Source organism: Oncorhynchus keta, chromosome 20, assembly GCF_023373465.1.
Source record: "Oncorhynchus keta strain PuntledgeMale-10-30-2019 chromosome 20, Oket_V2, whole genome shotgun sequence".
Taxonomy (NCBI): Eukaryota; Metazoa; Chordata; class Actinopteri; order Salmoniformes; family Salmonidae; genus Oncorhynchus; species Oncorhynchus keta.
The window spans coordinates 18560760-18585163 of NC_068440.1; the positions used below are offsets into that span (position 1 = coordinate 18560760).

General features: G+C 43.5%; 1 protein-coding gene across 2 annotated transcripts in view; it reads left to right on the forward strand.

Moving 5' to 3' along the window:
- The window catches only part of LOC118373178 (retinoic acid receptor beta-like), a 328372-nt gene that overhangs the window by 173869 nt on the left and 130099 nt on the right, over nt 1-24404 (forward strand). For both annotated transcript variants that reach the window (XM_052472230.1, XM_052472231.1), the window contains one exon: nt 9098-9246. In XM_052472230.1, the coding sequence (XP_052328190.1) occupies nt 9098-9246 (149 nt within the window). The remainder of the gene's footprint in view (nt 1-9097; nt 9247-24404) is intronic.

Consider the following 24404-nt stretch of genomic DNA (forward strand, 5'->3'; position numbering starts at 1 on the left):
TGCGTTACAGGGAAGACACCCGCCTCCCTCATGTGGTACCCTTCCTGCAGGCTCATCCTGACATGACCCTCCAGCATGACAATGCCACCAGCCATACTGCTCGTTCTGTGCATGATTTCCTGCAAGACAGGAATGTCAGTGTTCTGCCATGGCCAGTGAAGATCCCGGATCTCAATCCCATTGAGCACATCTGGGAGGGCTAGGGCCAGGGTGAGGGCTAGGGCCATTCCCCCCCAGAAATGTCCGGGAATTTGCAGGTGCCTTGGTGGAAGAGTGGGGTAGCATCTCACAGCAAGAACTAACACATCTGTTGCAGTCCATGAGGAGGAGATACACTTCAGTACTTAATACAAATGGATTTCTGATTTGAATAATATTACCACACAGATCATACACATAATGTTAGCTAGTGAGCCAGCAAGCTAAAGTTCACTAGCTAGCAAACAGTACACTTTAAATTAGAAACTTATAGTGTCTAAAAATGTAGCTCGACTCTTGCCCGTATACATGTATGAACGCTTTACAGCAGACTGGAACCATTTAACTTATTTGGCCAGTGTTGTGTCAAGTCACTCCGGTTCACACTGACTGTGGCATGTGCAGAAAGTAGCCCATCAGAACTTTTTGGAACTGAGTTGTCGATAGCGCCTACTAAATTCAATGTTGTTGAGAAAAGTAGCAAAACGTTTGTAGTTCTTAATGGCTAACGTTATATATTTAAAAAGTGCCGCGGTAGAAAGGACGGTCAACACACTGAGCAGCTCACGTTGTAGACAGAACCATGCTACATGGCAGACCAATCCAAACTCATCTCCCGGCATGTCCAGCCCATCATTTATCTCAGCCAATCATGGCTTTTTCCATGGCTAAACCAACTAGGTTTGAATTGTAAAAAATTGGAATACGAGTTTTTTATTAAGGCACCAGTAAGTTCACATGTTCCAGAAGGCATTTCTTTCAAAAAATGCCTTTTGATTAAAAAAAAGTTGTTCAAATGCCTCTCCTGTGATGTAGTAACATGTGACATACACCTAGCTTCCTGAATGGGTCACATATTTGTTCAGTAAATAGCCATGGCAGCATGGTTAATCAGGAATTCCATCATGCTTCTTTTTTAAAGCCCATGTATGTCTACATCACCTTGTAATGGACAAAATCCACAAATGCGAATTGCCATTAAATCTGGAGAGAAACATAATGGGGATGTATTCCAATCTGCTTTCTAATGCTTTAAGGAACTAGAAATGTGCATGTTGAGAATGTGGTAATATTAATTCAAACTTGAATATAACATTTTCTAAATGTTCTTGAAATGTTCTGAGGACCTCAAAGACAAGATAAAAATGGATATTGTCTGAAAGTCAATGGAATATTATGTTAAACCTAAAACTAATTTTCTATGAACATCATAAGAACTGAAGAACTGAAAGTGTAAAGTGTTCTGGGTTACTTTAGATTTTTGGAGGGAGCATTTTAGTGAATGTTAAGAGAATAATAATATTTAATAAAAAAATATATATGTATTTGAATGTTTTTGAGATGTTATCATCCTAATGTTAGATAAAACCCTAACGAGAACTTAATGGGAATCTTAACTAATGTTCTGGGAATATTCCCGGTTTGCTGGGTTGTCAATAGCTCAGAGATGTTTAATGCAGGTCTCCTTTACTGCTAAGAGCTGACGTCCGGACCAAATGACCTCTTAAAGTGCGGGGAGTGGAGAATCATAACAACTTCGTCAGGCTCTTAGGGAAAGAATTTCTAAAGATTAAAAATAAACTTGTCACATTTACTCCTCTCTCTCTATTTGAAACCTTCTCTTCCCCCCCCCCCTCTCTCTCTCTCTCTCTCTCTCTCTCTCTTTTCCTCTATCCCTCTCTCTCTCTCTTTTCCTCTCTCTCTCTTTTCCTCTATCCCTCTCTATCCCTCTCTCTCTCTCTATTTTCCTCTATCCCTCTCTCTCTCTTTTCCTCTCTCTCTCTTTTCCTCTATCCCTCTCTATCCCTCTCTCTCTCTCTTTTCCTCTATCCCTCTCTCTCTCTCTCTTTTCCTCTATCCCTCTCTCTCTCTCTCCTCTCTCTCTCTCTTTTTCCTCTATCCCTCTCTCTCTTTTCCTCTATCCCTCTCTCTCTTTCCCCCTCCTCTCTTTTTTTTCTTGTTGCACTTTAAGCTTTGAAGTGTCTCACACCTGTTGCATTGCTCGGTCCCTGGTTTAGAGCTTAGCAGTGAGAGCTCTGGCTTTTTATTCACCCTCTGTCTCCATTTGACCTTTGACCTCAACAGATCACAGGGGGTCGCCCAGAGGTCAAGGCAGGGAGGGCGGCTTGGAGTATAGCTGCAGTCACATAACTGGTATGAACCATGAACCTCTGAACCAAACTCAAAGTGCCGTTCAGTGGTTCAAACCAAGGTCCAGTTCCACACCCTGACACCTCTGGATAATCCCCTTTAGAAACTGTGTCCCTTTAACAAATCTGTTTCAGTGGCTCTTCTAGCTGCAGTTTGATTGATTCCCCCTACTGGGAGACACTTTGGCACTTGATATGTGTCATCTTGAAGACTGACTAGACAGACTGTTTCCCTGTGAGTTCAGCACCACCACCCCACCTCTCAGCACCCCATGACCTCAGTCTGCCGGCCGCTTCCCTCGGTCTCTCTCCTAATCAAAACAGACCAGCAGCACAAGTAGAACTTTTTCTTCGTCTTTCTCTAGACAATACATACAGTTAGATGACTGTTTTTTATTGTTTCTATCTTCTCTTCCAGTTAGTGTTTAAAGAATTGAATGAAATGTGTACTACAGCCTACAGCCAGTGCTCTTCCCTCTCTCCCTCCCACCACAAAGCTGCTTCTAATTTGAAGTACTTTGGGTGAACTTTGACCGTTTCCTATTGACTCTCTTTCTCCTCCCGCCTGGTGTATGTGAGCTGTGTGTGTGTGTGTGTGTGTGTGCTGTGTGCTATGTGCTCCCTGCTCCTGCAAATAACCCAGACGAAGAAGGGGAGAAAAACACTTCCAGCTTCAATGAACTGCCAGTGGAGAGGTGGAGTTGTGAAGGGAACTGGCGCTAAAAGGCTGTACTGTGGTATTGGCAGGACAGTTGAAGCACTGTGCGTACAATACGGCACTGTAGTGTCTACTAGCGATAGTAACCTGCTGTCTCGTTCTACCTGTTTATTCTCTCTCCGTTTGTTGAAGGTAGGGTTGTTGTAAATGGATCGCTGCAGTATAACAGTCATTTGGACATAACTGTGGTCTCATGACTCATGTCCTGATTCCATGTCATTGTGATATCATTATACTGTGTGTGTGTGTGTGTGTGTGTGTGTGTGTGTGTGTGTGTGTGTGTGTGTGTGTGTGTGTGTGTGTGTGTGTGTGTGTGTGTGTGTGTGTGTGAGTGTGTGTGTGTGTGTGTGTGTGTGTGTGTGTGTGTGTGTGTGTGTGTGTGTGTGTGTGTGTGTGTGCGTGTGCGTGTGCGCGTGCGCGTGTGCGCGTGCGCGTGTGCGTGTGTGTGTGTGTGTGTGTGTGTGTGTGTGGGGAACAGATCTTGCCTTTAGGTAAGGTACCTCCCTCCTAGCCATCTGTGAGGTGTGTGGACTCCACAGATTGTTTTCTTTTCATGTCACTGGTCATGTAGCTATCTGACCCTCAGTGTGGGGACAATGTGGTGAACAGTTGGACACAGTGAGGATAGATATGGTTGATTGGCCAACAAATTATTTTTAACTGACCTATAGGACCCTCCTCACTTCTAAAGCGTTCCTCTTCTACTTCTTCTACTTCTTCTTCTACTTCTACTTATTTTACTTCTTCTACTTCTTCTACTTCTACTTCTTCTACTTCTACTTCTACTTCTTCTACTTCTTCTTCTTCTTCTACTTCTTCTAAAGCGTTCTCCTTCTACTTCTTCTACTTCTTCTACTTCTACTTCTTCTACTTCTACTTCTTCTACTTCTACTTCTTCTTCTTTTTCTTGGGGCGGCAGGTAGCCTAGTGGTTAGAGCGTTGGCCCAGTAACCAAAAGGTTGCTAGATTGAGGTAAAAGGTAAAACTCTGTCGTTCTGCCCCTGAACAAGGCAGTTAACCCACTGTTCCCAGGCTGTCATTGTAAATAAGAATTTGTTCTTAACTGACTTGCCTAGTTAAATAAAGGTGAATTAAATCTTCTTCTTCACCACCACCCACAGCAAGCCATAGCCATAACAAGGCTCCTTCCTAACTCAGCATCTGTGTTTTCCATTAGTCTTTCGCCTCATTCAGAGATCACCCTCCCTTCCTCCTCCTCCAGGCTGGGTGTGTTTTCCTGGCTGACCCTGCTGGCTGGTTCAGCAGGGGGTTAAGAGTTCAGCAGAATAAGCTTTGAGATGTTTTTTTCATACACACACACACACACACACACACACACACACACACACACACACACACACACACACACACACATCACATGCAAACACACACACACAGACACACACTGCTCCCACCCCTTGGCACGCCTGGTCTGTCGCTGGTCTGTAGTCTCTGTAATGGTGCTGGTGTATAGCTATGTTAACATGCGGTGAAGTCAGTTTGCTGCAGAGCCAACGGCAGAAAATGGAGCAAAGGCTCCCCAGCGCCCGATAGGGCCTATACATCGCTCTAGACACACAGTTACACACAGTTACACACACACACACACACACACACACACACACACACACACACACACACACACACACACACACACACACACACACACACACACACACACACACACACACACACACACACACACACACACACACACCACCAAAGGGGGGAAATGCATCTGCCTTTATGTGCTCCATCTGTCTGCAGGTAGCCACACTTCCAGAACCAACCATGAGTTTCAAATGGGCCGCGCCGGGCATAAGTGTGTTGTTTGTGTGTGTGTGTGTGTGTGTGTGTGTGTCTACTGCTCTCCCTCTTTCCCATGTGTAATGATCCAAGGCATTGGAAACACTCTGAAGGTCTATTCTATCAGTTCCAATGTGTTGTATTCTACACAACATGTAGTAGCATCTGTGTTCAGTACTGTATCAGCTGGGAGGACATTTCTATCATGGTCATTGTGCCACAGCTCCCTGATGTGAACACGCCACAGCTCACTGATGTGAACACGCCACAGCTCCCTGATGTGAACACGCCACAGCTCCCTGATGTGAACACGCCACAGCTCACTGATGTGAACACGCCACAGCTCCCTGATGTGAACACGCCACAGCTCCCTGATGTTAACACGCCACAGCTCCCTGATGTGAACACGCCACAGCTCACTGATGTGAACACGCCACAGCTCACTGATGTGAACACGCCACAGCTCACTGATGTGAACACGCCACAGCTCCCTGATGTGAACACGCCACAGCTCCCTGATGTGAACACGCCACAGCTCACTGATGTGAACACGCCACAGCTCCCTGATGTGAACACGCCACAGCTCCCTGATGTGAACACGCCACAGCTCCCTGATGTGAACACGCCACAGCTCCCTGATGTGAACACGCCACAGCTCCCTGATGTGAACACGCCACAGTTCCCTGATGTTAACACGCCACAGCTCCCTGATGTGAACACGCCACAGCTCCCTGATGTGAACACGCCACAGCTCCCTGATGTGAACACGCCACAGCTCCCTGATGTGAACACGCCACAGCTCCCTGATGTGAACACGCCACAGCTCCCTATAATAATAATATAATAATAATATAATAATAATAATAATATATGCCATTTAGCAGACGCTTTTATCCAAAGCGACTTACAGTCATGTGTGCATACATTCTACGTATGGGTGGTCCCGGGAATCGAACCCACTACCCTGGCGTTACAAGCGCCATGCTCTACCAACTGAGCTACAGAAGGACCCTCCCTGATGTGAACACGCCACAGCTCCCTGATGTGAACACGCCACAGCTCCCTGATGTGACCACGCCACAGCTCACTGATGTGAACACGCCACAGCTCCCTGATGTGAACACGCCACAGCTCCCTGATGTGAACACGCCACAGCTCCCTGATGTGAACACGCCACAGCTCCCTGATGTGAACACGCCACAGCTCCCTGATGTGAACACGCCACAGCTCCCTGATGTGAACACGCCACAGCTCACTGATGTGAACACGCCACAGCTCCCTGATGTGAACACGCCACAGCTCCCTGATGTGAACACGCCACAGCTCCCTGATGTGAACACGCCACAGCTCACTGATGTGAACACGCCACAGCTCCCTGATGTGAACACGCCACAGCTCCCTGATGTGAACACGCCACAGCTCACTGATGTGAACACGCCACAGCTCCTGATGTGAACACGCCACAGCTCCCTGATGTGAACACGCCACAGCTCCCTGATGTGAACACGCCACAGCTCCTGATGTGAACACGCCACAGCTCCCTGATGTGAACACGCCACAGCTCCCTGATGTGAACACGACACAGCTCCCTGATGTGAACACGCCACAGCTCACTGATGTGAACACGCCACAGCTCCCTGATGTGAACACGACACAGCTCCCTGATGTGAACACGCCACAGCTCCCTGATGTGAACACGCCACAGCTTGTTTTACATATTACATGTCATATTCCATGTGATACATGTCCCTTGATGTCGCCATCCACACACACACACACACACACACACACACACACACACACACACACACACACACGCACGCACGCACGCACACACACACGCACACGCACACGCACACGCACACACACATACATGCCTTTACATATTACATCTGATACAACATATGATACAGGTCCCCCCACTGTCTCTGGCCCTGCACGGCTTGTCTCTCTCCCTCATGTTACATATTAAAGTGGTGGATCGTATCTCCCTCTCTTGTGACAGTGTGTGTAGGTGTGTGTGTAATTTGTAGTCTGCGGCTTCAGACGACTCACTGCATTTTGTAGGCTATAGTGAGCTAGTTCACACACACACACACACACACACACACACACACACACACACACACACACACACACACACACACACACACACACACACACACACACACACACACACACACACACACACACAGCTAGCTAACTTGACTTAAATTAAAACAAATATCTTTCTGTCCTGGTTAATTATACCAGGTTCCAGGAAGAGGGTGTTTGTAAGTCAGAGAGAGAAAAATGTTTTCACCCCTTTTTCTCCACAATCTTATGATATCCAATTGGTAGTTACGGTCTTGTCTCATCGCTGCAACTCCTGTATGAACTCGGGAGAGGCGAAGGTCGAAAGCCGTGCGTCCTCCAAAACACAACCCAACCAAACCGCACTGCCCACTTAACCCAGAAACCAGCCGCATCGGAGGAAACACCATACACCTGGCGACCGTGTCAGCATGCACTGCGCCTGGCCCGCCACAGGAGTCACTAGTGCGCAATGGGACAAGGACATCCCTGCCAGCCAAACCCTCCCGTAACCAGGACGACGCTGAGCCAATTGTGTGCCGCCCCATGGGTGTCCCGGTCGCAGCCGGCTGCAACAGAGCCTGGATTCGAACCCAGAATCTCTAGTGGCACAGCTAGCACGCCGATGCAGTGCCTTATACCACTGCACCACTCGGGAGGCTTGAGAGAGAGAACATTAATGCAAGTTGACTGTTTTAATTTATTTACGCTCAAGTGATTTAATGACCATTTGGACTAACATACAGTCAGTGAACAAGCACTATTGAAATCCTAAAGATCCATCAGCGATGTGTGCCTAGTACGATATTGATTACTATCAGCATCATACTGCATACAAAGGATAGCAAAGTGACTCACTCCAACTGACTAGCCAGTTGCACTAGTTTCTGTTTGCTTTGGGATTTGATTGATTGAATAACACGTCTGTTTGATTCACCAGAGGGGAAGCAAAGGTCACTGTGAATCATGCAGTAGTACTAATATTCACCATCATGGCAGTTCTAACTCACACTGTCCTTTAATACCACAAAGAGATTGGCAATATACTGTAACAGTTAAACAAACACACAGAAACACACACACACACACATACACACACAATGAGTCAATTTGACCCATTTTTGACCAATCTACTGTAATGTGTCAAATTGACCCAGGACACCTTTTTGAACATAATACAAGGGTAAGTTGAACCTCAGGGGAATTCTGCATGGGGTCAAGGGTCAGGAACAGATCACAGGGTTTCTCTCTAATAGATGTATAATTGAGCTTGAGCTGATGAAGTATGGAATAATCTAATCAACCAACCAAAAGTACTCTGATCTGCTCTGCTCTATGTAGATAGATCTATAGATGGGCAGGCCCTGGACAAGCCACATATATTCCTGAGTGGGGATGCAGAATTCTGGGAATTTTCAATACGTTTTCTGATTTTCTCTAAATCCCAGTTGGAGGATTCCCAGAAATGGGGAGGAATAAGCAGGAAATCCAAATTCCTCCACCCAGGATTTCTGGAAAACCAGGGAATTTATTGAATGTTTTGCAACCCTACTCCAGAGCTATATGGTAGCAAGGCGCTGGATAAATTGGTTGCTGGTCGGCTATAACATGATGTCATCACAGCCTATTTCCACTCTAATATAAAAAAAAATGTATCAACCTTTTAACCTTTGTATTTAAACTCAGTCAAGCCACAGGTGGACTTTTCAAAACCTATTAGAAAGAAACCCACTGGCAAGAAACCCACCCACTCTGAATGACCGCTGTATCAGTCAGGACAAATATGTAGTTCTGAGAACTCATTCCAGGGTTCTGGAGGTTCTATATCAACTCATTAAATATCACAATGTTATGTTTCCGTTCCAATAACATCAAAATAGAAATAAAGTGGCCACTCAGACCCACTGTTGGATGAGTATGTGGACATAGTAATTGTATGCCAAAGATTTGCAACTGTCTGCCCTGATTTCAGTTAATTCAGTACCTTCAGTTCGCTCACTCAGGAAATGAGTTTTGAATGCCCTGTCATTACCACGTATCCTGTCCCATACTAAAACCTGAATCATCTTCTTCATTATGCAATTTTTCTTCCAATTGGGAATAAAGAACTACTACATCTTCTTCATCATCTTCTTCTGTTGTGTCTCTGTAGCCATCGAGACCCAGAGCACCAGTTCTGAGGAGCTGGTCCCAAGTCCCCCGTCCCCCCTGCCCCCGCCCCGCGTCTACAAGCCCTGCTTCGTGTGCCAGGACAAGTCCTCGGGGTACCACTATGGTGTCAGCGCCTGCGAGGGCTGCAAGGTAAGACATACACACCAAAACCAGCAACATTCACACCAAAACCAGCAACATTCACACCAAAACCATCTACATACACACCAAAACCATCAACATTCACACCAAAACCAGCAACATACACACCAAAACCATCAACATATACACCAAAGCCATCAACATACACACCAAAACCATCAACGTACACACCAAAACCATCAACATACACACCAAAACCAGCAACATTCACACCAAAACCAGCAACATTCACACCAAAACCATCTACATACACACCAAAACCATCAACATTCACACCAAAACCAGCAACATACACACCAAAACCATCAACATATACACCAAAGCCATCAACATACACACCAAAACCAGCAACATTCACACCAAAACCATCAACGTACACACCAAAACCATCAACATACACACCAAAACCATCAACATTCACACCAAAACCAGCAACATACACACCAAAACCAGCAACATTCACACCAAAACCATCTACATACACACCAAAACCAGCAACATTCACACCAAAACCATCTACATACACACCAAAACCATCAACATTCACACCAAAACCAGCAACATTCACACCAAAACCAGCAACATACACACCAAAACCAGCAACATTCACACCAAAACCATCTACATACACACCAAAACCATCAACATATACACCAAAGCCATCAACATACACACCAAAACTAGCAACATTCATACCAAAACCAGCAACATTCACACCAAAACCATCTACATACACACCAAAACCATCAACATATACACCAAAGCCATCAACATTCACACCAAAACCAGCAACATTCACACCAAAACCATCTACATACACACCAAAACCATCAACATTCACACCAAAACCAGCAACATTCACACCAAAACCAGCAACATACACACCAAAACCAGCAACATTCACACCAAAACCATCAACATACACACCAAAACCATCAACGTACACACCAAAACTAGCAACATTCATACCAAAACCAGCAACATTCACACAAAACCAGCAACATTCACACCAAAACCAGCAATATACACACCAAAACCATCTACATACACACCAAAACCATCAACACATACACCAAAGCCATCAACATACACACTAAAACCATCAACGTACACACCAAAACCAGCAACATTCACACCAAAACCAGCAACAAACACACCCAAACTATCAACATACACACCAAAACTATCAAAATTCACACCAAAACCAGCAACATTCACACCAAAATCAGCAACATTCACACCAAAAGCAGCAACATTCATACAAAACCAACAACATACACACCAAAACCATCAACATTCACACCAAAACCAGCAGACCTCTCGAGCCAGATGTTTTGCTCACAACTTGACCTAACCAGAAATGAAGGTCACTTCGTGAGGAAAAACCTCTGATTGATGTTGTCCACAGTCTATCAATGCAGCTGTACCTGACTGTGCATACTGGATGTACCAGTGTACTGTACGTACAGAACATACAACCCGTTGGTTCAAACCCCAGTCCAGTGTGGTTTTGGAGGCTGCAGGAGAGAGATAATGAAGATGCTTTATCTTCATTATCTCTCTCCTGCTGCAATTGGAATGCTGGAATCTCAGGAATCCTTTGGAGTTTAGACCTGGGGGGAGGAGGGGGTGAATAAGACACTATAAGCCCCAGGGTGACCCCGTACCTACAGCCCTGTGACCTGCGAATACCACCTAGAGTCAGACATACTGCAAGTATATACAGTACCATGGAGGTATAGTTAAGCAATAAGGTAGAGGGGGTGTGGTATATGGCCAATATACCACTGCTAAGGGCAGTTCGCATGCACGATGCGACGCGGAGTGCCTGGACACAGCCCTTAGCCGTGCTATATTGGCAATATATCACAAACCCACGAGGAGCCTTATTGCTATTGTTGCTTATTGCTGATATATGGTCTGATATACCATGGCTTTCAGCCAATCAGAATGCAGGGCTCAAACCACCCAGTTTATAACAGACCATATACCACGGGGATGACAAAACATGTATTTTTACTGCTCTAATTACTTTGATAACCTGTTTATAACAGCAATAAGGCACCTCAGGGGTTTGTGGTATATGGCCAATATACCACAGCTAAGGGCTGTATCCAGGCACTACAATTTGCGTCGTGCGTAAGAACAGCCCTTAGCCATGGTATATTGGCCATATACCACACATCCCCGGGTCTTATTGCTTAATTAGAACCTAGCTACAGAAATATGGGGAAGTCAATAGAAAACACTAACAAATGCATACGATCACACACACTTCAATAGAAAACAAACTCACACACATGCGCCTGCACGCACACACACCAAACATAACTATTTAATTAGGCCAAACACATTCCTTCTACGACTGCAGATGGTATTCCTTCCTTTCTGTCTCTCTTTCTCCGCTGAGTGGCTGGTAGCAGGGTGTAAAAATAGCAGGATTCATGCTGGAATAGCTTTGATTTCTGTGACATCTTTCCTCGGAAGGGATTAGACCAAAGATTATGCTTTTTCTGTATTGTATTCCTCTCCATGGCGAGGGCATTGTTGTCATGGGGTGTGAGGGCCGAGCCCTTCCATTGGACAGAGTCAATTGAGCATGCTCGTTCTCTCAAATCAAATCCAATCAAATGTTATTGGTCACATACACATGTTTAGCAGATGTTATTGCGGGTGTAGCAAAATGTTATGTTTCTAGCTCCAAAAGTGCAGTAATATCTAACAATTTCACAAGAATACACACGATACACACAAATCTAAAGTAAATGAATGGAATTAAGAATATATAAATATTTGGATGAGCAATGTCGAAGCTGCATAGACTAAGATACAGCAGAGTAGAATAGAATACAGTATATACATATGAGATGAGTAATGCAAAATATGTCAAAATTATTAAAGTGACTAGTGTTCCATTATTCAAGTAGCCAGTGATTTCAAGTCTATGTATATAGGGCAGCAGCCTCTAAGGTGCTACTGATGGCTATTTAACAGTCTGATGGCCTTGAGCTAGAAGCTGTTTTTCAGTCTCTCAATCCCAGCTTTGATGCACCTGTACTGACCTCTCCTTCTGGATGATAGCAGTGTGAACAGGCAGTAGCTTGGGTGGTTGTTGTCCTTGATGATCTTTTTGGCCTTCCTGTGACATCGGGTGCTGTAGGTGTCCTGGAGGGCAGGTAGTTTGCCCACAATGATGCGTTGGGCAGACCGCACCACCCTCTAGAGAGCCCTGCGGTTGCGGGTGTTGCAGTTGCCGTACTAAATGGTGATACAGCCCAACAAGATGCTCTCAATTGTGTATCTGTAAAAGTTTGTGAGGGTTTTAGGTGCCAAACCAAATTTCTTCAGCCGTATGAGGTTGAAGAGGTGCTTCTTCACCACACTGTCTGTGTGGGTGGACCATTTCAATTTGTCAGTGATGTGTACGCCGAGGAAGCTTTCCACCTTCTCTACTGCGGTCCCGTCGATGTGGATAGGGGGTGCACCCTCTGCTGTTTCCTGAAGCCCACGATCAGCTCCTTTGTTTTGTTAATGTTGAGTGAGAGGTTATTTTCCTGGCAACACTCTCCCAGGGCCCTCACCTCCTCCATGTAGGCTGTCTCATCATTGTTGGTAATCAGGCCTTCTACTGTTGTGTCATCTGCAAACTTGATGTTTGAGTTGGAGGCGTGCGTGGCCACACAGTCATGGGTGAAAAGGGAGTACAGGAAGGTATTTATCCCGAGAGAGCCATGTTCCCCTGAAACAGAGTATGTTACAATCCCTGATGTCTTTCTGAAAGGAGATCCTCGCCATGAGCTCATCTATTTTATTATCCAGAGACTGAACATTAGCGTGTAATATACTCAGAAGCTGTGTATGGTGTGCACGCCTCCTGAGTCAGACTAGAAGTCTTCACCAAATACCTCTTCTGGTGGTGTTTTGGACTGGTCCAAAACAAAGGATCCAATTCGGGAAAGTTGTATTCCTGGTCGTGATGCTGGTGAGTTACCGCCTCGCTCTGATATAATCAAATATTATTTCCGGCTGTATGTAATAACACAAAAACATTTCTGGCCCCGTAATGTAGAAATAACATGTAAAAAAAAAATACTGCAAAGTTGCTTAGGAGCTAGAAGCAGAGCTGCCATATCTATCGGTGCCATGTCCATGTCAATGTGTCTACTCTGGTTTAATAAAGGATACAAAATATACATGCCTGTTAAATTCCCCTTGAAAATTAATGCCCTTAGATACACCCTTTTGTCACACTGCGCATCGGTCATTAGTCGACTACCCTGAATTAGAGGTCGACCGATTAATCGGAATGGCCGATAATTTTATTTAATCTTTATTTAACTAGGCAAGTCAGTTAAGAACACATTCTTATCTTGAATGACGGCCTAGGTTAACTGCCTTGTTCAGGGGCAGAATGACAGATTTTTACCTTGTCAGCTCAGTGATTCAATCTTGCAACCTTACGGTTAACTAGTCCAACGCTCTAACCACCTGCCTCACGAGGAGCCCGCCTGTTCCGCAAATGCAGTAAGAAGCCAAGGTAAGTTGCGAGCTAGCATTAAACTTAATCAATCATTATCACTAGTTATAACTACACATGGTTGATGATATTACTAGTTTATCTAGCGTGTCCTGCGTTGCATATAATCGATGCAGTGCGCATTCGCGAAAAAGGACTGTCGTTGCTCCAACGTGTACCTAACCGTAAACACCAATGCTTTTCTTAAAATCAATACACAGAAGTATATATTTTTAAATCTGCATATTTAGCTAAAAGAAATCCAGGTTAGCAGGCAATATTAACCAGGTGAACTTCTCTTGCGTTCATTGCACGCAGAGTCAGGGTATATGCAACAGTTTGGGCCGCCTAATTTGCCAGAATTTTACATAATTATGACATAACATTGAAGCTTGTGCAATGTAACAGGAATATTTAGACTGATGGATGCAACCCGGAATGGTTCCGTATTTCACTAAAATAATAAACGTCTTGTTTTCAAGATGATAGTTTCCGGATTCGACCATATTACTGACCTAAGGCTCGCATTTCTCTGTGTTATTATGTTCAAATTAAGTCTATGATTTGATAGAGCAGTCTGACTGAGCAATGGTAGGCACCAGCAGGCTCGTAAGCACTCATTCAAACAGCACTTTCATGTGTTTTGCCAGCAGCTCTGTTGACTGAGCGATGGTAGGCACCAGCAGGCTCGTAAGCATTCATTCAAACAGCACTTTCGTGCGTTTTGCCAGCAGCTCTGTTGACTGAGCGATGGTAGGCACCAGCAGGCTCGTAAGCACTCATTCAAACAGCACTTTCATGTGTTTTGCCAGCAGCTCTGTTGACTGAGCGATGGTAGGCACCAGCAGGTTCGTAAGCATTCATTCAAACAGCACTTTCGTGCGTTTTGCCAGCAGCTCTGCTGTTTCAAGCCTATCAACTCCCGAGATTAGGCTGGTGTAACGATGTGATGTGAAATGGCTAGCTAGTTAGCGGGGTGCACGCTAAGAGCGTTTCAAACGTCACTCGCTCTGAGACTTGGAGTAGTTGTTCCCCTTGCTCTGCATGGGTAACGCTGCTTCGAGGGTGGCTGTTGTTGTTGTGTTCCTGGTTCGAGCTCAGGGAGGAGCGATACTAAAGTTCCTATAAGAACATCCAATAGTCCTATTATTCCTATAATAACTACAACCTAAAACTTCTTACCTGGGAATATTGAAGACTCATGTTAAAAGGAACCACCAGCTTTCATATGTTCTCATGTTCTGAGCAAGGAACAGAAACGTTAGCTTTCTTACATGGCACATATTGCACTTTTACTTTCTTCTCCAACACTTTGTTTTTGCATTATTTATGTGTGGCTAAATTGATTTCATTGATGTATTATATTAAGTTAAAATAAGTGTTCATTCAGTATTGTTGTAATTGTCATTATTACAAATAAATGCAAAAAAATTGTCAGATTAATCGATATCGGCTTTTTTTGTCCTCCAATAATCGGTATCGATGTTGAAAAATCATACCCTGAATACATATACATGTAATGAGAGAGATGAGAGAGAAACACCAGCAGATGAGGAAGAGAGACACAAGAAGCGAAAACAAAGACTACGACAGATCCGGGTCTTTTAGAATGTTTTCAAGGCAGAACAACCTCAACTCATTTACATCATCTGACACCAGCAACGGTCGCCTTTGTTTGATATCTGGAGGAAAGCTGATTTGAATTGGTAAATCAGTGAGCAGACATATGGGCTTCCATAAGTACATGCATATGCAGTAGTAGTGGTGCGCTAGGGGGGTTACTTGTTATGGGTATTCGGTGAAAGTCAAGACGTCTCAAACCAAAGGCAGCCTCCTCTACTGTTCAGAAGTGACAGTTGTGTCCTACACCTTTGTGACATCACCCCTCTGGGGGTTCTGAAACTGTTCCCACAGAGAGCGATGAGGACCAACTCAACACAGCACACAGCATTGAACCAGACCTGGGTCAAATACCTTTGAGTACTTGAAACACTGAAACTTGAAACAAAAACAAAAAAACTTCAAACCACACATTTTCTTAGAGTTTGCACTTTGGGGAACTATTCTGATGGTTCCATAGTGGGGAAACCAGATAAAGAGTAACTTTAAGTATTTGAAAGTGTACCAGTCAATAGTTTGGACACACCTACTCATTACAGGTTTTTTCTTTATTTTGACTATTTTCTACATTGTAGAATAACAGTGAAGACATCAAAACTATGAAATAACACTTATGGAATCATGTAGTAACCAAAAAAGTGTTAAACAAATCAAAATATATTTTAGATTTTAGATTCTTCAAAGTAGCTTGATTACAGCTTTGCACACTCTTGGCATTCTCTCAACTAGCTTCACCTGGAATGCTTTTCTTGAAGGAGTTCCCACATATGCTGAGCACTTGTTGGCAGCTTTTCCTTCACTCAGCTGTCCAACTCATCCAAAAACATCTCAATCGAGTTGAGGTTGGGTGTTTGTAGAGGTCAAGTCAATCTGATGCAGCACTCCGTCACTCTCCTTCTTGGTCAAATAGCCCTTACGCAGCCCTCACACAGAGGTGTGTTGGGTCATTGTACTGTTGAAAAATGATATTCCCACTAAGCACAAACCAGATGGGATGGCATATCTCTGCAGAATGCAGACAGTGTCACTAGAAAAGCACCATCACACCTCCTCCTCCATGCTTCACGGTGGGAACCACACATACAGAGATCATCCAGCTACTTTTAAGAATCTAAAATGCGTCTCACAAAGACACGGCGGTTGGAACCAAAAATCTCAAATTTGGACTCATCAGACCAAAGGACAGGTTTCTACCGGTCTAATGTCCATAACCCAAGCAACTCTCTTCTTATTGGTGTCCTTTAGTAGTGGTTTATTTGCAGCAATTTTACCATGAAGGCCTGATTCACTCAGTCTCCTCTTTATAGTTGATGTTGAGATGTGTCTGTTACTTTAACGCTGTGAAGCATTTATTTGGGTTGCAATTTCTGAGGCTGGTAACTCTAATGAACTTATCCTCTGCAGCAGAGGTAACTCTGAGTCTTCCTTTCCTGTGGCGGTCCTCGTGAGAGCCAGTTTCATCATAGCGCTTGATGGTTTTTGCGACTGCACTTGAAGAAACTTTAAAAGATCTTGAAATTTCTCGTATTGACTGACCATTTCTTAAAGTAATGATGGACTGTCGTTTCTCTTTGCTTATTTGAGCTGTTCTTGCCATAATATGGACTTGGTCTTTTACTAAATAGGGCTGTCTTCTGTGTACCGCCCCTACCTTGTCACAACACAACTGATTGTCTCAAACGCATTAAGGAAAGAAATTCCACAAATTAACTTTTACCAAGGCACACCTGTTAATTGAAATGCAATCCAGGTGATTACCTCATGAAGCTGATTGAGAGAATGCCAAGAGTGTGCAAAGCTGTCATCAAGGCCAAGGGTAGCTTCTTTGAAGAATCTAAAATCACAAATATATTTTGATTTGTTTTACACTTTTTGGCTACTACATGATTCTATATGTGTTATTTCATAGTTTTGATGTCTTCACTATTATTCTACAATGTAGAAAATAGTAAACAAATAAGAAAAACCCTGGAATGAGTAGTTGTGTCCAAACGTTTGACTGGTACGGTAGGTATTTTACTTATACCTGTAGAGCACAAACTTTAGGCCATAATCAACATAGTGTAGCAGAGTTCCCAAGTCCAATAGACCGTTCTGAAGTCCCAGGACCTCTTTCGCCTACAAACCCATTCATAAAAATCATATGGTCTGCTCTCCGTCAATAGAACAGATTGATTCACTGCCTCTGAGAAAAGAAGAATAACCTGTAGTTAAGAGAAGAAGAACAGAAGAATACACTATAGGGCTTAGATACATATAGAAAGCTTTACTTTGTGGCCCATATTTAGTTCAGGAGGCTGGTGGTGTACAGTAAGGATAACAACAACAAAACACTTTTGAATCTAGAAGGACATCACATAACATGTGGTAGAGAACCACAATCCCGTCATCTCTGGCCTCAATTTAGGATATTGGCTTTTGTGAATGTCCATGACAACGGCTGTAGATTTTTCAAGTAGACTCAAGTATCTCTATGGCTATAAAAAAACGACGGCTTTTATAGGTTTGACCTTGTCCGCATCTTCTTTTTTTGGGCTGTCTGAAAAGCTTCCAGCTTCATTTAAAAAGGATAGATAATCTTTGTCTGTTCAGTGTATTGTGCAAGCATGATTTAATTACAAAGTTCACAGAGCATTCTATCCTTGTGATAAAACCTTTCAAGTTCTGTGACTCAACTAGTGAGTCTGCATGTCTACAGTAGAGGTCTCAAATAAATAATGAAACATGTTCAATTTGGTTTAAATAATGCAGAAACAAAGTGTTGGAGAAGAAAGTAAAAGTGCAATATGTGCCATGTAAAAAAGCTAACGTTTAAGTGCCTTGCTCAGAACATGAGAACATATGAAAGGTGGTTCCTTTTAACATGAGGCCTCAATATTCCCAGGTAAGAAGTTTTAGGTTGTAGTTGTTATAGGAATTATAGGACTATTTCTCTCTATACCATTTGTATTTCATTAACCTTTGACTATTGGATGTTCTTATAGGCACTTTAGTATTGCCAGTGTAGTATAGCTTCCGTCCCTCTCCTCGCCCCTACCTGGGCTCGAACCAGGAACACCGCAGCCTTTGCAGTGCAAGGGGAACAACTACTCCAAGTTTCAGAGCAAGTGATGTCACCGATTGAAACACTATTAGTGCGCACCCCACTAACTAGCTAGCCATTTCACATGGGTTACACCAGCCTAACCTCGGGAGTTGATAGGCTTGAAGTCATAAACAGATCAATGCTTGAAGCACAGCGAAGAGCTGCTGGAAAAACGCATCAAAGTGCTGTTTGAATAAATGCTTACAAGCCTGCTGCTGCCTACCATCGCTCAGTCAGACTGCTCTATCAAATATCAAATCATAGACTTAATTATAACACACAGAAATACGAGCCTTTTGGTCATTAAAATGGTTGAATCCGGAAACTATCATTTCGAAAACAAAACGTTTATTCTTTCATTGAAATACGGATGTAATGGCTGATTTCCTCCTCTTCGTCTGAAGAGTAGCAGGGATCGGACCAAGATGCGGCGTGGTAAGTGTTCATGATGTTTATTTTAAAGACATAAACTGAACACTAAAATACAAAAACAATAAACGTGAACAAACCGAAACAGTACCGTGTGGCGACAAACACAGACACGGAAACAAACACCCACATACCAAAAGTGAAACCCAGGCTACCTAAATATGGTTCTCAATCAGGGACAACAATAAACAGCTGCCTCTGATTGAAGGACAACATAGAAATAGAAAAACATAGAAAAACACACATAGACTGCCCGCCCCAACTCACGCCCTGACCATACTAAATAAAGACAAAACAAAGGAAATAAAGATCCCGTACGGGCTCGGGAGAGAGGAAGGTTGAGAGCCATGCATCCTACAAAACACAACCCAACCATGGATGCGCGCATCCAACCCGGAAGCCAGCTGCACCAATGTGTCAGAGGAAACACTGTACACCTAGCAACCTGGTTAGCGTGCACTGCGCCCGGCCCCCCACTGGAGTCGCTAGTGCACGATGAGACAAGGATGTCCCTACTGGCCAAACCCTCCCTATACCAGACAACGCTAGGCCAATTGTGCATCGCCCCATGGACCTCCCGGTCTGGGCTCGTACCCAGAGTCTCTGGCCTTAGACCACTGCGCCACCCGGGAGGCCTCATGGCTATAATTTAACATATTTGCCACTAGAAAGGTATTAATTTGCCAGTAGAAATGTGATACCATCCACTGAAGTAGCTAGCAAGTTTACTAGCTAGCAAGATAGCTACAGTAGTTGCCTTGGTAACCAAATAAACAAACTTGCTACTGTAGCTTAGCTAACCAATCCTAGCTTGATATTATGAAAATGTGATTAAACAATGCCAATAATGTTGTCATTTCGACTATTGCCTTCAAAAGCAGCTCAAAAATAGAACATGTAAGAATGGACTTCATAGCCATTGAATTACACCTTGCAATTATACCCTGCATTATATGGAATTATACAACGGGTGGGTCTAATCCTGAATGCTGATTGGTTAAAACCGCATTCCAGCCGGTGTCTATTCCACAAGTTAACACCGGCTAAATCTATGACGTTAAAATCCTTATTTACTCTGTGAAATCCACTGTCTCATCAGTCCAGTCAGGCAATTTCTAAACTTGATCTCCACTATAAAAACCATCTAGACGTTATATCACTTTTCTTTTAGACTAACATTTAATTTTCAACAGCGGAGATTTGTATAAAACCTTGCTGTCTGTCTCTCCGACATTTGCAACATTGTTTCAATATTCAATCTCCAGCTGTCCCATAGTAATGAACGTGTAGGGAATCGGCATGAGACAGACAGACAGGCAGCTTTTCTCAGCCAAATAAATAAATGTCACTAGAAAACAGCTTAAACAAACGCAAATGCAGCTAGTTTGCAATTATTTGACGTGACTGTAAGTTAGCCGTAGTTGGCTCGCTAGCATGCAAGGGATAAGAATGTTGCCAGCCAGTATGGCAATAGAACATATAGAACGAACGACTGAGTCGCGTCTATAGAATAAAAAGACTGAACGAATAAAAAGACTGAACGACTGGGTCGCGTCTCTGTCGACCAAACCGATAGAATGACCAGCCGGCTTGGGTAGCAACCCTAGATTTGTGTCGGGACTATATCTTGTGGAGGGATGAAATAGTATGAATCAATTAATCAAAATAACTTTTTGAATGAAAATATGTCAATCATTATTTGAATATGTTGGTAACTCGTTGTATGAAAGTGATAATGCCCTCGGAGGCGGTGTTTGGAGGATATATTGGCATGGTTTGCCGGTCCTCGACTTCGTCTCAGGCCTAACACCCGTGCCAATATATCCTCCAAACACCGGGCTTTGAGGGCATTATCACTTAAATAATGCACGCTCTAGAATGCCCTTAAAGCCAATCAGAAACAAGTATTCAACAATGCCAGGGTATCATGTGTTCTAATTATATTTCTATGAGGTAAGGATTATATTATATCACTTAACCCCACTTAATAACATGTCTAGAATGTTCACTCCAATGTTCCGCCCCAACATTCTGATTCAGTGTTCCGCCCCAACATTCTGATTCAGTGTTCCGCCCCAATATTCTGATTCAGTGTTCCGCCCCAACATTCTGATTCAGTGTTCCGCCACAGGGATGGAACCTTTTAACATGTTGCCATATCTGACAGTTCCTTGGCAGGGATGTGAATTGGTTTGGAATTAACCCTTTTCCTCTCTGTTCTGGTCTTTTCTTCTCCTTAGTTCCGTTGCATTCTGCATAACAGGATTGGTTTGATTGAACCAGTTTGATGAGCAGAGAGATGTAGAGCAGTAGTTTTCAACCTGTGGTCTGCGAGGGGTACTGCAGGTGGTCCGCAAATTTGTATTTTTTGTATGATTTGTTTCCTTCTTCCAAGAATAATAACAGTTGGGGGTATTAAGGGTATTATAAGCAATTTTACGTTACTTTTCACAATGCAAATTGTTAATACTAATATTAACAATAGGCTTTTACATTCAGTGATCAAATGTACTCTACATTTGACCACCAAGATATTAAATATTAAAAATGTCTGTGATTCCGGGATGGTGGTCTTCGAGACCTTTTGTAATTTGGTGGTGCCCAGAACAGACGATTGGGAACCGCTGAGTTAGAGGTAGACAACATACACTCTGGATGACACACACACACGCATGCACTCACACACACACAGTGTGCTGCTCCAGTCTCCCCTGGTCTCCCAGGGTCCAGCTTGTCCTCTATGTGTTTTTAATGTCTTTATTTACCTCCAGCTGTCTGATGGTAATGTCAGGGAATGATCTAAAGACAGTTCACTTCAGAGGGAGTGGGAGAGGGGGGAGAGAGGGAGAGAGGAGTGGGATAAAGAGGGGGGGGGGAGGGGGAGAGAGAGAGAGAGAGAGAGAGAGAGAGAGAGAGAGAGAGAGAGAGGGGGAGGGAGCGAAAGAGACAGGAGGGCAGAGAAAAGGAAGGGAAAGAGGGGAGAGAGGACAAGGAGCTGTGTAGTCCTCAGTCTAAACTACCCTCAGAGCAGGACAGAAGCTGCTAACACACACACACACGCACACACACACACACACACACACACACACACACACACACACACACACACACACACACACACACACACACACACACACACACACACACACACACACACACACACACACACACACACACACACACACACACATACAAACACACGCAAACTTAAACACACACATGTTCAGATACACACACACACACACACTGCTAACACACAGTCTGTAATGTGATTTGTCAACGTTCTACAACATGAAAGTGCTTCATTTCTAATAGAGGCAGAAATCAAAAGCAGGAGGTCAATGTGGCTCATCACACAGTGAAAATTGATCTGATTATGTTAAAGGATGAAGGGATGCCATTTTCTCTTCCTTTTTCTCTTTTGTTAGTGGATTATTATGTGTTACTTCAAGTGTACTTTAAGTCGATTACCTGCCTGTCTGTCCTTGTCTAGGTGTGTGTGTGTGTGTGTGTGTGTGTGTGTGTGTGTGTGTGTGTGTGTGTGTGTGTGTGTGTGTGTGTGTGTGTGTGTGTGTGTGTGTGTGTGTGTGTGTGTGTGTGTGTGTGTGTGTGTGTGTGTGTTGGAATGTTTGAAGAACAATCTATTGAAATGAAGTGGGTGATTTGATACATACTGGAGAGGAAATGAGGAGTTTCCTTTTCTACTGAGAAGTGAGATTTGATTCTGCAGACTGTATTTCCTTGGTTTATTTGAATAACTTGTGAGTGATTTACCTGTTGGATTTAAATAGGAGTTTTAGATTAGTTCATTGTTTGACAATGCTTTCAACTAAACTGAAATACAAAAAAACACAAAAAGGTAGCTTGTGTAATGCAAAAAAAGGAAAAGTATAAAGTAATGAGATGAAATGCATGTAACTAGTCTTTCAATCACTACACAAATGTCTAAATGTAATCCTCATCTAAATTATTTGTACAATTTTCCCTTCACAAATATAGATATAGTGTCTTAATTTGACATAGTGGTGTCATAGCAAATTAATCCTGCAGCAGCAGAATTTTAACATTTAGTTCATAATGTTGCTTCTTCGGTGTTTAGGATATTATATAAGCTGGTCAAAAGTAGGCTGCATGAAAAGTGAAATACTGTTAATTTAATCGTGTGTTAGTGCAGGTTTTCTGTGGATTTATGTAAATCACAAAGCTCATCTGCATTTCCTGCAGTGCAGGAAAATAATTCTCAGCAACTAAAGATCCTACATCTGTACATTATTCACAACCTCACTGCTGTGTTCCTGCGTATATAATGACGGTCTTCCAGCGTACAACTCATCAGGCCTGTTAACATGCATCCTGTGTCTGAAATATAGTCAGACAGGAGTTGCCTCCGGCCTCTGTCTCTGCTTAGGGGAGATGAGAACACAACACTACTGTCTGACTGTCAGAGAGTTGGAGAACAGTTCAAAAAACACTCCACTACGTTGGTATTCTTGAATACTCCACAATCAATCAATCACACACACACACACACACACACACACACACACACACACACACACACACACACACACACACACACACACACACACACACACACACACACACACACACACACACACACACACACACAAAGGAACCCGTTTTCCTGATGTGTCTGTCTACCCCAGCTGGCAGTCATCATAGCTCCAATTCTAATAATAGTCATTACACTCAGAAACAGATAACATGACCCAGATGAGCCGGTATGTGTGTGTGCGTGTGTGTGTGTCCATGCATGCATGCGTATGCTTTGTGTGTGTGTGTGCATGTGTGTGGTATGTGTGTGTGTGTGTGTGTGTGTGTGTGTGTGTGTGTGTGTGTGTGTGTGTGTGTGTGTGTGTGTGTGTGTGTGTGTGTGTGTGTGTGTGTGTGTGTGTGTGTCCACGCATAAGTATGTATGGTGTGTGTGTGTGTGTGTGTGTGTGTGTGTGTGTGTGTGTGTGTGTGTGTGTGTGTGTGTGTGTGTGTGTGTGTGTGTGTGTGTGTGTGTGTGTGTGTGTCCACGCATAAGTATGTATGGTGTGTTTGTGTGCATGTGTCCATGCACGCATGCATATGCTTTGTGTGTGTGCGTATGGTATGTGTGTGTGTGTGTGTGTGTGTCTGGGTTGGTTCTTCTATCCTTGTGGGGACCTAAACTTTCCATAAGTCCCCACAAGGATAGTAAAACAAGGACAAATTATCCCTCGTGGGGACATTTCCTACATCCCCATGAGGACCAAGGCTCATTTAAGCTTAGTGGTTAGGTTAAGGGTTACAATTAGTGTTAGTGGTTAGGTTAAGGGTTAGGGTTACAATTAGTGTTAGTGGTTAGGTTAAGGGTTAGGGTTACAATTAGTGTTAGTGGTTAGGTTAAGGGTTAGGGTTACAATTAGTGTTAGTGGTTAGGTTAAGGGTTAGGGTTACAATTAGTGTTAGTGGTTAGGTTAAGGGTTAGGGTTACAATTAGTGTTAGTG